This window comes from Amblyomma maculatum, chromosome 8 (genome assembly GCF_055883805.1).
Source record: "Amblyomma maculatum isolate TAMU_Amacu chromosome 8, ASM5588380v1, whole genome shotgun sequence".
Taxonomy (NCBI): Eukaryota; Metazoa; Arthropoda; class Arachnida; order Ixodida; family Ixodidae; genus Amblyomma; species Amblyomma maculatum.
This window is the reverse complement of record NC_139351.1, coordinates 107,877,433-107,891,019: the sequence shown is the minus strand read 5'-3', so window position 1 is coordinate 107,891,019 and position 13,587 is coordinate 107,877,433. Positions and strand designations below refer to the sequence as shown.

General features: G+C 43.8%; 1 protein-coding gene across 4 annotated transcripts in view; it reads right to left on the bottom strand.

Moving 5' to 3' along the window:
* The window catches only part of LOC146182143 (uncharacterized), a 269,793-nt gene that overhangs the window by 57,797 nt on the left and 198,409 nt on the right, over window positions 1–13,587 (bottom strand). For all 4 annotated transcript variants that reach the window (XM_084577157.1, XM_084577160.1, XM_084577159.1 and 1 more), the window contains 2 exons: window positions 9,691–9,771; window positions 7,946–8,509 (listed from right to left, as the gene is read on the bottom strand). In XM_084577157.1, coding sequence (XP_084433283.1) covers window positions 7,946–8,509; window positions 9,691–9,766 — 640 coding nt within the window. In that variant the 5' untranslated portion in view covers window positions 9,767–9,771. The remainder of the gene's footprint in view (window positions 1–7,945; window positions 8,510–9,690; window positions 9,772–13,587) is intronic.

The following is a 13,587-nucleotide window of genomic DNA, read 5'->3' as shown; positions in this document are numbered from 1 at the left end:
AAAGTGTTTGTTATCGCTACTTGTGAGAAACTATTTGTAGACAACCTCCAATATATCCGCACTAACTTAGTTATAAGGGAGTAATTACTCGTTATCGTATAACCAGGCGCAGCCATACTGCTACAACGTAAAACTATACACCTCTCACACAAACTTTATAGTTAAAAAAGTTACCCCCTGATGCGGGGTTTCAACCCAAGAACGCCACCTTTTCTCAGCAGTCACTAAAGTACTAGGCCAGAAGTAGAACGTCGGTTAACACGGAGAGAGAGAGAGAGAGAAAGAGAGAATTTACCAAGAACACGATGTGAGGATAGTGGTGGCTCAAAGTTTAAGAAAATCCATCAAGTTTGTAGATGTGTAAAAGAAAGGTGTAATTACTTAAAATTGAAAAAACGAATGCGCTGTAGGCGCTTTTCGCAATCACAATCGTAGACAATCGTCTGCTTGCATCATTCCTAGTTTGCATACCCCAGCGCTAAAAACATGCGCCAAATACATGCGCCTGGTAGAACACTAAGTAAAAAGAAAACGAACTCACAACAACATGTTAAAACCAGTTTCGCGGCGGTTTGCATAAAATGATGCGGAACAGCTAATCACACAACGCTCTCTCTACAGCGGTAGCAGCCGCACATTTGAGGGGTTTGACATAATAAAGCCACCCAGGCTATGCGGGACGCCATAGCGGAGGGTTCCGTAAATTGAATACGTATAGGTTTGTTTAATCTGTGATGACACAGGACAATAGATGGGGCCTTGCTTTTGGACGCTGTCGAAAAGCGGCCTTCCCGGCAGCATTTAAACCCGCGTCTTTGGGATTAGCAGTCAAGCGCACTAACCACTGAACAATAGCCGATGCCCTCCAAGGTAAACTGAAAACTTGTTCTGTCATCTCCATAATATTTTATCGCAAGATTTCCTTAAATGAAGATATATGCCAGTTTTTTTAGCTCTTTACAAATATGGCGAACAAAGTTCTTCGAAGCTTACGAAAGTGGGCTTTCCCGCACAATGAATTCCCACCTCGAGGGAGCAGCTCCGTGAAAAGCTGCACCGCGTACGATTAATAAAAATGCAACAAGAGCAGGCGATCCATCTTTGTCCAAGCTCGAATCGTGGGCGTCCTTATCTTTGTTTCGGCTATAAAGATGTCCCAAGAGGTCTGTTTGCGCAATCAAGCCCATAACGTTTCTCTCTCTCTTTTTTTTTTTCGAAATTAATAGCTCTTTTCTCAGCAAAAATTATTTCGGAGGAAGACTTTGTGCGGTCGATAGTTGCTACGATAGAAAAATATACGATGACAAAGTTACCGGGAAGACGCTTCCCTTGCTAGTTGGTGTCGACTTGCCGATGTGGCTTAGTATCTGCGGGCTTTAGTTGCGGAGACAAGGGTCGCGGGTAAGATCCAGACACAATAACAGCGTGTAAATCTCTCACGCTCTAAGATTCCTACGCCCCTACGGCGTATCAGGTGCTCTACAATAAGCAATCCAAAGCCCCCAACCGGCACAGCTATAAATTAATAAGTTAATTAGACTACACTATATCTTAATAAATAAACTGTAAATCAACACAAGGTTTCATTTTACTTTTATTCCATTCTATCCTCAAACGCGGATCGAGTGGACCGCCAGCAAGGCTACGGTTATCTGGAAGACAGATAAAAAAGACGTTCGCAGATGGTCTTGCGCAATATGAGCACTCAACGCCACATTTTCTTTACGCAGGCCTCTGCTTGTCATTCCTGTGCATTGTTGCGCTTACGTAGGAACTGGGACACAATCGGAGACGACACAGAACAGATGTGCGCAAACTATCAACTGCAGGTTTATTTCTGAGTGCATGTATGTATAGGCATTGTCAAAACAAAGCAAAAAACAAAATTAAAACATAAAACAAAATTCCGCGATCACATCGTCAAGGCAACATATCTTTTAACGTTCTGTCCAGCATTAAAGAACATGCCTTATCCTTCTGACTTGGCTGCTTGTTATTATATTTCCAAAAATTCTTTTTCTTGATTAGAAAGCTCGATAGAAGGTACGCTTACACATGTCCCTTCTTTTTTGTCCCAGAAAAAGAATTTTTGGAAATATAATAACAAGCAGCCAAGTCAGAAGGATAAGGCATGTTCTTTAATGCTGGACAGAACGTTAAAAGATATGTTGCCTTGACGATGTGATCGCGGAATTTTGTTTTATGTTTTAATTTTGTTTTTTTTCTTTGTTTTGACAATGCCTATACATACATGCACTCAGAAATAAACCTGCAGTTGATAGTTTGCGCACATCTGTTCTGTGTCGTCTCCGATTGTGTCCCAGTTCCTACGTAAGCGCAACAATGCACAGGAATAACAACCACCAACTAGCCCAATTTGAAACTCTGCTTGTCGCCTCGGGACGTAGGCGCGCATGTGTTCATATTTTATTTTTTATTTCCTTTGTTGGAGAAAAATGGGATTTGATGTTCTTTTAGCGAGGAGCAAGAAACGACTCAAAGACAGAGACGCTGCAACAGAAACGCATTGGAAGGGCGTGCCGAAATCTAGTGAACAGGGCAACGTTTCCCGCAACGATAACCAAACGGGCAGGCGTATACGGCAGGCACTAACTCTTGTTTATCGTCGCCGTCGCCACCCATCCCTCCTTCCGCCCCCCACCGCGACGGCTGCTGCCAGAATTGCGACATATCGTGGAAAGGACGCGCCTAGTTTCGCAACCAAATGCAATAATAATAAACAACTGGTCGGCAGGAAAAGACAAGGAGAGAAGCGACATCGAGTGACAAAGCCGTGGCAAGTGCGGACAAAATGGTGCCCTATTGAAGACAAACACTAAGAAAGAAAGAAAAAGAAGATCAAGATCGAACCAGTAAGGCAACGTGGCACACGCCGGCTGCCACAGTGAAAAAAAAAAAAAAAAAAAAAGGCGGAAAAAGAGGGGGAGCCTCTTGCGACACGACAAATCTTCATGCCGGGCCCTCAAACCAAGGCTTTGACAGCAGGCTTGACGTAAAGGTCAACAAAAGCTCGCTAGTTGACTGTCGCTCCGGCGAACGTGTGAGCAGACCGCAATAACAGCGACAAGCTCAGGGCGATGCGCGCAGGCGAGCGCTGACGAAAGACACGGAACGGCAAAATACAACACTGCACGGCGCGGGTGGTGGAGCGAATTGCCCGTATTTATCCGCTGTATTTACCGTATTTACCTCGCTCTTCTGACACAGACTGGCCGTCGAACTCTTGCTTGGTAAACAGGCATGTAATGAGCAAACCTACCCATCTTAAGTCTCCTCGTTATGCACTTGCTTATTCGCCTTTGAAGGAAAGTATGGGTTGATACGGCTTTATTTAAACCTCTGTGTCAGTGCTGAACACTAGCATAAAAATGAATAATGTCCGCTAAGCATGTGTGACTGATGAGGCTTCTATCTAATGAAGCTATATTTGCGAATACACTGTTATGAAATGTGTACCTCTCTAGATAAGCGAACGTGGTAAAGGTGTGTGTGTGTGTGTGTGTGTGTGTGTGTGTGTGTGTGTGTGTGTGTGTGTGTGTGTGTGTGTGTGTGTGTGTGTGTGTGTGTGTGTGTGTGTGTGTGTGTGTGTGTGTGTGTGTGTGTGTGTGTGTGTGTGTGTGTGTGTGTGTGTGTGTGTGTGTGTGTGTGTGTGTGTGTGTGTGTGTGTGTGTGTGTGTGTGTGTGTGTGTGTGTGTGTGTGTGTGTGTGTGTGTGTGTGTGTGTGTGTGTGTGTGTGTGTGTGTGTGTGTGTGTGTGTGTGTGTGTGTGTGTGTGTGTGTGTGTGTGTGTGTGTGTGTGTGTGTGTGTGTGTGTGTGTGTGTGTGTGTGTGTGTGTGTGTGTGTGTGTGTGTGTGTGTGTGTGTGTGTGTGTGTGTGTGTGTGTGTGTGTGTGTGTGTGTGTGTGTGTGTGTGTGTGTGTGTGTGTGTGTGTGTGTGTGTGTGTGTGTGTGTGTGTGTGTGTGTGTGCGCGCGCGCGCGCGCGTGTGCGTGTGTGTGTGTGTGTGTAATTGTGCGTGTGAGTGTGTCCGTGTGAGTGCGTATGTGTGCATGTCAGTGTGTGCATGTCAGTGTGTGCGTGTGAGTGTGTGCCTGTGCGCATGTGCGCACGTACGCTTGGTGTGTGCGTTTGTGTGTGTGTGTGAGGGGCGGGGTGGGGGAAGCGTGAACACGACAGTGTGCGTGACGTTTATCTCTCATAATCTTTAAGGTGTCTTTGGGAGAACGTTAATGTATTTACAGATATTTACAGGATGACTGACAGCTGCTGGCAGCACTGAGGGCCAGTTCCTCGTCATCGTCTACATCTACCTTCTCCGAGGAAAAACTAACACCTTCTCGTATCACTATATTATATTATTCAATCTTATCAACTCCTCGTATCAATATATTATCATATTCAATCTCATCAAGTCCTCATACTCACGCTGCAATGCTTCACCAAAGTGTTATTGTTGCTGTTTTTTGCGTCACGTCAAAGACATTCCTTGTAGAGTGGAATTGCGCTACGGCATTGCAATGTAAGTGATTACTCTGGTAAGCTTGCACCATTGTTTGGATGAACTAATAAACGTTCAACTTCAACCAGTTCGTTGGAGATACTGTCTACTCGTTCATTTTGAGGAAGCAGTAACTGGTAAACTCGCCAATATAAAACTGTCATCATAATTAAATACGTTTACTTTTAATAATTATTTATTTGAAGCTAATGGTTCGTATCCAATTCGTAAGCGAAAATTTTTATATTCTCATATCCCAGCACGAAAAATTTATCTCCTAGCAAATGACCTCAAAAAGACCTCCTCTGCCCCAGTGCTGCTCTCCTTTAAGCCAAAATTTTGCCTTCGAGGCTATTTAAACCCTTAAAACAAAGCCCGCTGTGCATCTTACCTCATCAGGCCAGCGGTGTCAGTGAACAAAAAGGGAAAAGTACAGTTCAGCGAGCACTCTGCGCATGAACTACTTTCTTCTTTCGAAAGAAAGTTCCCTAAGGTGGTGGCGTTTATGTATGTCTTGCCTTAGAAAGTACCAAACGTTTTTATTTTTTGCAGCCCTTCCTTGAGACGTCACGCCTTTAAAATAAAATTCCTCTGGCTCCTCGTTTTCCAGAAAAGCGGCGATGGCAGTGAACTACGACAGCTGCAGCAGTGTGTAATCCCCGTGAAGGGAAGAGGTCCATTAGCCGGAACTCTACGTTCTAGAAATTTTACGCATGCATGACAACAAAGCATCTGGTGTGAGCAACGATGAGTATAAACTTAAATTTAAAAATAAACTCGCTAGGCAGTCTAAAATTAGTATAGAACCATTTGAAGGAAAAGATAAGTCTACTACAAGTATAAAAATCACAAGCGTCATTCTTAGCTACGAGACTACAGCTGCCTTTTCTTCAACCCAGCTGAGAGCTCACCTCTGCGGAAGAGATGAAGGACCACACAAGAGGCGCGCTGCACATCGTCAGCAAACTGAGTGCGGCGCCAGTCTATAATTACATCAAATGTTTGCTCGCCTGGGGCAGGTAAACGCGATATACGCACTGTACACTTTCCCCTCTCTCCCTGTCACCGCGGGTTCATCGCAAAAGAGGAAAGGAAGATCGCCGCCCGAACGCGTCGTGTCCACCTCGCCACGTGTTAATGAGTTTCTCTCTCCCTCTCCCACCCCTCGTTCACTGTTACCTGCTCGAAGTCATGTTTCTCTTTTTTTTTCTTTAGAGATGTTCACTCTTTTCTTTTCGCGAAGTCACTTTAATGAGCTGAATTGCAAAGACAAACGCCCAGCCCTTGCGAACTTCTCTCGCTCTTTCGCGCTAGCTCAATCAATATTGAACTTCGCGCCTACTAAAATATATCTAGCTTTTTTTTTTTTATATAAAGAACTGTCCTTGTTACAAGTATGCCCATCAAGTCAAAGCCTTGTAATTGTAGCCATTGCAATCAAAATTCTTGCAACCAGAACGGTTCCAATCAAACTACTTGCAGTCAAAGGCATTGCAATCGAATAACGATAATATTCGTACAGTGACAAAAATGGGCTCATTAAACCGTGCCGTCATCAAGCACAGGACCCGCTCTTTCAGCAAATAAATTTCGCTAAGACAGCTTAACAGCCTTGTTGGATATTCATCGTGATAAAATAACGCAGCAAAGACGCGGACAAGGAAGGAAACACAGCACAACGTTGCTTTCAACAAGGTTTTTTGGAAGGTACGCCAATATATACATGTAGCGTGAAAAAACAAACAACCGAAGTACACCTTGTCACATTCACATTACATGTGTTGAAAAAAAAAAAAGAACATTAAGAGGCGTTTAAGAGCACGACCTCTTTCTTGAAGTGATACAGCAGATTTTCTAACACAATGATTGTGTCTTTTTGCGATTTCAGTGGCTTCGATTACCTGCGCACCAACTTTTCTGTGTCTGTATAGAACAGTGCAGGGTATGAATTCTGGCTCGCAGCGTTCAAGATCTGGCAATCGCTTGCAAACACGACAGTGAATCATCAGATTCCCTCTCAAACCTTGCTAGACATCTTAATGGTGTTCTTTTAAGCTTTCATTGGCACACCTGCCGGTTCGCCCGATGTAAGCGTAGCCCCATTTCAATGGGATTGATTATATCATGCCTTCTGTGCAGTCAAAAAAGCGATTTCGGTGGTTAATGGGGCAACCTTCGTTGCCTCGCCTATCTTGGTTGAGACACTTACACAGGTACTGAATCATCTGATGCGCAGAGAAAACCACATCAATGCCAACTCGGCTGCCTATTTTGCTTAGCCGGCGTGATAAACTGTGGATGTAGCGCTTGTGCCGTGTTTCCTTCCTCGTTGACGTCTTTGCTGCGCTGTTTTGTCCCTAACTAATAAATATTTGCTTAGAATAACTAATTTGAAGATACGTAGCACTTAACTCGATTAAAATACAAGCAAAAGAAAATATATAACCGAGATACATTCAGCACAGGAAATACAATCGTATATAGTTTTACGTATTTTTGCGTAATTTGCGTGAAGCGCCAACTGCTCAAAGCCCGGGTGGGAAGTTTTGAAGAATATTTTTATAGAATTTGCAGTGAGTCACGGTGCTTTATTTGTACAGGTAGCAATCTCTAAGTTATTTCCGTCCCTAAGATGGTCTCCAGTGGCCTGCGCAAATATTTTTATTCAGAAATGAAGCATCACCCACAACACTTTCGACTACAACAACGCAAGAGGAAGTATAGAGATCTGCACTATAATTCCTCAGCGGCAAAGTGAATTGAAAAGTCCAAAAAGATTTCCGTGCCGATGTCGGCTGAAGGTAAAAATACATCCCGCAGTTATTTTTTACAGAAACCGAACCACTAAGAGCATCTCTTCGCCAATGGGTGTGTGCATAAGCCATGCAAATCCATAAGCCTTTACGATGTTACCTGGAAAAGCAATTAATTCATTTTTTCATGCATAATTTGTCTTATTAAGGACTAAGAAACTATAAATATTGAAGAAGCTATAAATAATTTGTAAAAAAAAAAGAGGGGGGGCGAGAAACGTTTTCTTTTTTTCTTTTTTTTTTTTTACCTCTACCTCGCTTTTTCTCATTTTCATCAGCTGGAAGACCTACTCGGCTTTTATGGAATAAAGCGCATTAGCGTTATATAGACATCGACTTGAAAAATGAGCACGTTGGTACGGCTTGTAGAAATTGCGTTACTTACGCTAGCGAAATTATCTAAAATTAGAATTCCCACTTGCTCAATTTCCTGTTTTGACCGGAGCTTCAATTTACTTCCTCAATTACAGTTAAACGATTAAATAAACGATTGCTGAAGCCCAGCTTGGCAAAATACTGATGTGTGGCTACATAGCACGTTGGTTCCGTGGTGAGACACAGTGAGTTGAAATGGCGCGCGAAGGCACCCCGAGCGATGCCAGATCGGACACTCACCAGGCAAGCAGATCTTGCGGTGAAAGCTCCAGTTCGGGTCCGGCAACAGGTAGTCGGACCTGTTGGCAACATCGAACCACGTGAGTGCGCACACTTGGCGCACGTGGTTGACGCTGTAGCCGCGGCAGCGGTCGTCGTCAAGGCAGCGCAGGTAGCACTCCTCGGCCGTTGATGGCGGGGGCGGCTGCGTCGGCGCCGCCGATGTCAGAGTCCGCTGTGCCGCCAGCAGGTCGGCCACCTTGTATCCTGAAAGCCGCTCGTACGAGACGTGCTCGCGCAAGCACCACGGCTCCGGTAACAAGGGTTCGGACGGCGCGGAAGCGACGATCGCTCTCCCAGACGCCGATTCCGACGCTGGCGCCGACGTTGACGTCGACGTCACGGCTACTGACGACGGCACTTCCGGTGTTGTGGAAGCCGGCAGCGAAGACGGCCACGTTTCGTACCTAGTGGTCATCGTGACCGTTGCTGTGGGCTGTGACGTCGACGCCCTCGCGGTCGTCAGTGGATCAGTGCTCGTGGCGGCTGTGGCGACGCCAGTGGTGGTGAATGGCACGTCTTGACCTGCACCACACGTGTTTAGTGAGTTAAATGCAATGAACACTTTGATGAATAACGCAACCAACAATAATAAAAATCCCTTAGGTACGAGGCCCCCATAGACTTTGAGAATTTAAAAAGTAGTAGCTTTGTTTATTTCCCTTTCTTTTATTCTACACACACAAAAAGAAACGAAAAAATTTCCAAGAGAGATTTAGTACAGTACTTGCACTTACGTTACAGGCAGGCTGGGTGAACGCTCCAACATCACTCAACATTTATCGTATGCATTTCGCCCATAAGACAACAAAAATATTTAACAACCAGGGCAACTAAGCCTACATGGGTAGCACTCCTCTCACCCACCCGATGTATGATTGCTAGGCGCGGCGTTACTTTTCCCACTTCTGAAATAATCAGCAGAATAATTGCCCTCAAAAATGTAGCCTGTTATTAAACCCACTATAATAACAAAGAAGAAATAAGCGCTTTTGAATCATCCTATTTTTACCCTTTCTGCATTAATTAAGTGACACCTCGGTGGCACAAGCGACAGAGCTACCTTTACAAAGCATCTTTATATTAGCCTGTACCCGTCAGGAGCGCATAGACATGCTCGAACGCCGTGCATCATCATGTTCCTATATGTATGTAACATAAAATGCACCTCAATAAAGCCCTACCTACGCTCTCAGCAACCAAATGCGGTGTACGTTTTTGTTGAATTTCGTTCTGCGCCAACGGCACAGCCCCTTTCTGTAGCCCTGTAAACACACCCCTACAGTAGGAATTGTTTGCTCAACAAAGGCTTACGAGCGCTTCAGAGGAACAGTCAACGAGGAATCAAGAATATTCAAAAGAGAAACGAATAATAGACGGAGAGATGATATATAGACCTAGACATCAATTGTGCGGCTAGGCGGCACGATAGAAAAAAAAAAAAATACCAGAGTGGATAATTTCTTATTTGCACTACGGAAATAATAAAACACAGCAATAGGAATTAGGTAAAGCGAGCGTTAAATGCCAAGCCTTGCTGTCTGCAGTTAGAGATGTTCGTTCTCTTATTCTTGTTCAGTTCTTTTCTGATAAGAATCAGGTACAGTGTGCGAGATAGTTAAAAAATATGAAATCCAATGTGCTGGCAGTGTACAATTTCCTTTCTTGACGCGCCCTTAGCTAACCCAACTGACACGATCACTCACCTGTGGTCGCTGATGTCAGGACATGAAACAGCAGAAACAGCAGGAAGGGTAACCTCGGCATCTGTAACGTTGTCATCTTCCCTGCAGAGAACAAGAACAAAAAAAAAATGCACCTATCAGTATAAGCAGCTGAACCTAAACCCTTTTGAATTACCACTGTAACGTGGAACGCAGAAAACCGCAGTAAATTTCTTTGTTCCAGTTTCATAATAGTAGGTAGAAAACCAATTCGAATGTTTACAGCTTCCCCTAACATGGCGGACTTGGCTGGCCTCAGACCAGCTAGGAGATTATTTGACTACACAGTGATGCCGACCTCGACCGTACTCAGCGAATAATATAACGCGGACCTAAGGTTCTTTGTTCCTCTCCCTCGTACAACGGGATATATATAAATGGACTGTATGCTCGAAATAACATTTGTCTGCCTGCTTTTGTATTCACGCTCTATATATGCAATGGCCATATTTTCGTCTCTGTAAACCTTGCTTAAAATCATATTGTATACTGGGCGCATTTATGCATCTTGCTAAGAATTTGAGCACGTTTTCAACAAATCCAGCAGGTCAGGATTTTTCATTTCCAGGTCCTTCAAACAACCTTCAAACAACTGGAAAACTTGAAGGAGTTCTAATTGTCAACGGTTATCTTACGTAGGGTCAGAACCATAAACTTGAGAGATAATTTGCGGAGCACTGCCTTTTTCGTATTCACCTTTTGTGTCTAATAGGCGCACGCAGTCCACTGTGCAATAAACATCAGCGTTGTCATTGCGACTAATTGCACAAGCAAGTGAAGCACCTTACTTGTGCAATGTTAAAGCCAATCCGTGCAGTCATGCTAATGAAGTACTGTGGCAAACTAGAAACAAACATTAGGGTGCGAAACAACACTCAGACGAACAAACGGGCCACTTCTACTAGCGTCTCTTCACACTTATTTTGATGACGCCCGGTTCACTCTATACGAATTTGAACTGAACGCTCTGTGCAACCAGAAATAAGAGCCGCATCGGAGCTTATGTTTCTCCTATGTAGCGCACAATATTTACGGTAACTATGAACCGCAGCAAACGGAATATTCATTCCGTCAAAAATACAATAATATTAGCAATACCAGCACCGCATGAGTCCAGAGAACTATATACTACCATCATTCGGCGCATGAAATAATAAAAGATGGCTATTATTTCACTGTATAATTATTTATATTTATCACACACACACAAAAAAAAGAAACCTTCCGTTGAGTCAAGCTGCACAAAGGAAGAATTCTCAACATGACTGTCCTAGAATAATATCAGCCACAAGCAAGGGTGCTCAGTTCGGACGCAACCACGCAAGTGATTGCTACCGAGCGAGCCGAAGAAGTCGCCATCAGCCACCAACTGACAACCATCTGGCAAAGCTGACAACCCACTGAACCCATCTCTTCTTCTCGAAGAATAAACGTGTTCTTAGTCCATCAGTGTCAGGAACAAAATAGAACACTGTTAAGTCTGAAAAGCACCAACAAGCATGTTTCCGCGCATATGCACAAGTCTGACACAGAACAAATGCAGGAGGTACACGTTGATCCCCCAGACGACATGTGAACGAAACATCCACTTCGACTAATTTAAATATCCCTACCCACCCCACTTTCTCAACCTCGAATTTTCTAGAGGCCGAAGGTCTGGGCAAATTCGCTCTTTGCAAAAACAAAAAACCACCAAGGAAACCGAACACGGAAATAAACACTAAGGAAACAGAACCGAACGACAAAGAAAAAAAGGAAGAACACTGCGCAAATTGAATTACGAGTGAATGCAGCAGTCCACTTCAGAGATCGCGGACACGACGCCACGCCAAGTGGATGCTCGGGGACCAAACGCGAAAGCGCATTCCACGTAGAGCCGCAGTTTGTAAGTGAAAGCGGGAACTTGAACAAAAATGAAAACAAAACAAAAGCGCTTAGTTCGGCAATGTCGGCGGGAATGCCTACTCCGCGATTCAGTTCCCAAGTGGACCACGGCAGGGAGCAAGGACGCGTGAGCAAGTGTTCGCCCCACGCGAACATTTTCCCTTCGAAGCTCGGCCTTTAGGAGATGCAGTTGACTGCCAGGCAGCGAAGCTGAAAGCAACGCCTCAGCGCAATTACTCCAGCAAGCAGCGAGAGTTTTAAGATATTGAATGCGCGCACTTCCTGACATGCCTTGCAGTTTTTTTTTTCTTTTTACTCCTCATGGCGATGTTCTTCGCGTCAAGTAATTTCTTCGGCCTCTTCCGAGCTCTATCTTTGATGGCGGATCACCAAATGGAAGAATTCCCAGCCATCTATTTGAGCACCCCTGTGAGATATGCAAAATCTATTTCCGATTCCACATCGTGTCTTTAATATACGGTGAACAGTGCACAAGTGCAGTTCCCTTCTTTCGCTATAAACTTAAAGGTTCCGTATGATTTTATATTAAAGCTCACATGTTATGCACAGCAGTTCGGATTTTAATTACGCGATTTCCTTGGAGTATGGGTTGTTTTGTTGGAGATATCAAGTTTTCTTAAAACGGTTGCAGAGACGAGGTTGCCTGCTCGTTTCCACATCGCGACGCCATTTAATGACACTTTAAACAATAGGTTAGGCTTTTGTCTGGTCCTAAAAATGAAAAACAAGTATTTTGGAATGAAACCGCGATGACTGTGTGATTTGCGTAAAAACAGCCGCTAAAGCAGCGACTAAATTTATTGATGAAGTTACGACTAAAAATGCTGAAACGCATACACGAAAGCTGTTTTCTTCAGCTTGCTTTTAGGGCACCAAGTGACTGATTTGCTCATTCTGCTGTAATAACGTCTACTTTAATAAGAGCGAGCTAACTTTTGTGGTGTCTGAAAACTTGTCGCCTTCATAAATTTGCATTGGATGTCCTTTATACTGTCAATGGCTTTCTATGTATTTTTCAAAGCAAGTTTTCTAAGCATTTACTCCCTTAACGCCTCACAGAATGCATTGCGGCAGAAAATTTACTATTCACTCCACTTGTACTTATCTGCCATATCACGTGTTCACGCGACATTAATTTGTTAACGCGTTGTTAAACATTTGTTAGCCGGCTATGGGAAACGTTGCGTGTTTTGCAGCCGAATTCTAAGCTCAGAACTCCGAGATGAGAACTTTCAACTAAAAGTCATTGCGCCTAAGCTTTACTACGCACTCTTTCCAGCCACGAGCTACAATGCGCTAATTATAACACTTGCCGCACCCCCATATTTTGTACTCGCATTTGTAATCAGCATGATAACTTTACTGAAAACAGACTATTAAGGGTTCGTCTAAGGCCTCATGCCTGCGTTTATTTTTAAATTTTGTCTGCATAGTCTTACGACGTAACTACTCCCCAGTCAAGTCTGTTCTTCGCCAAATTTTTTTTTCCATTTTTCACAATATTCGAAACCATACTTACATCTGACTCACTCGCCCTGCAATACAAATACTTATTATAGCTAACATGATAGAATACTTCACCTCTATTTCTCGATATACGGGAAGCCACAGGATATGCTTAAAACCTACGAAAAACGCAATCGTACTGCAGACAGCGCGTACACATCATGTCCCACGTCGATAAACTGGATGTAAGATTTATAGAAACCACGCGCAGAAGCACATAGCATTGGTTACACACACACACACACACACACACACACACACACACACACACACACACACACACACACACACACACACACACACACACACACACACACACACACACACACACACACACACACACACACACACACACACACACACACACAATATATATATATATATATATATATATATATATATATTGTGACGAGTCTATTTCACAGGTCGGTAACTGCTCCATACTCTCGCAGAAAGTGAAAAATTAGG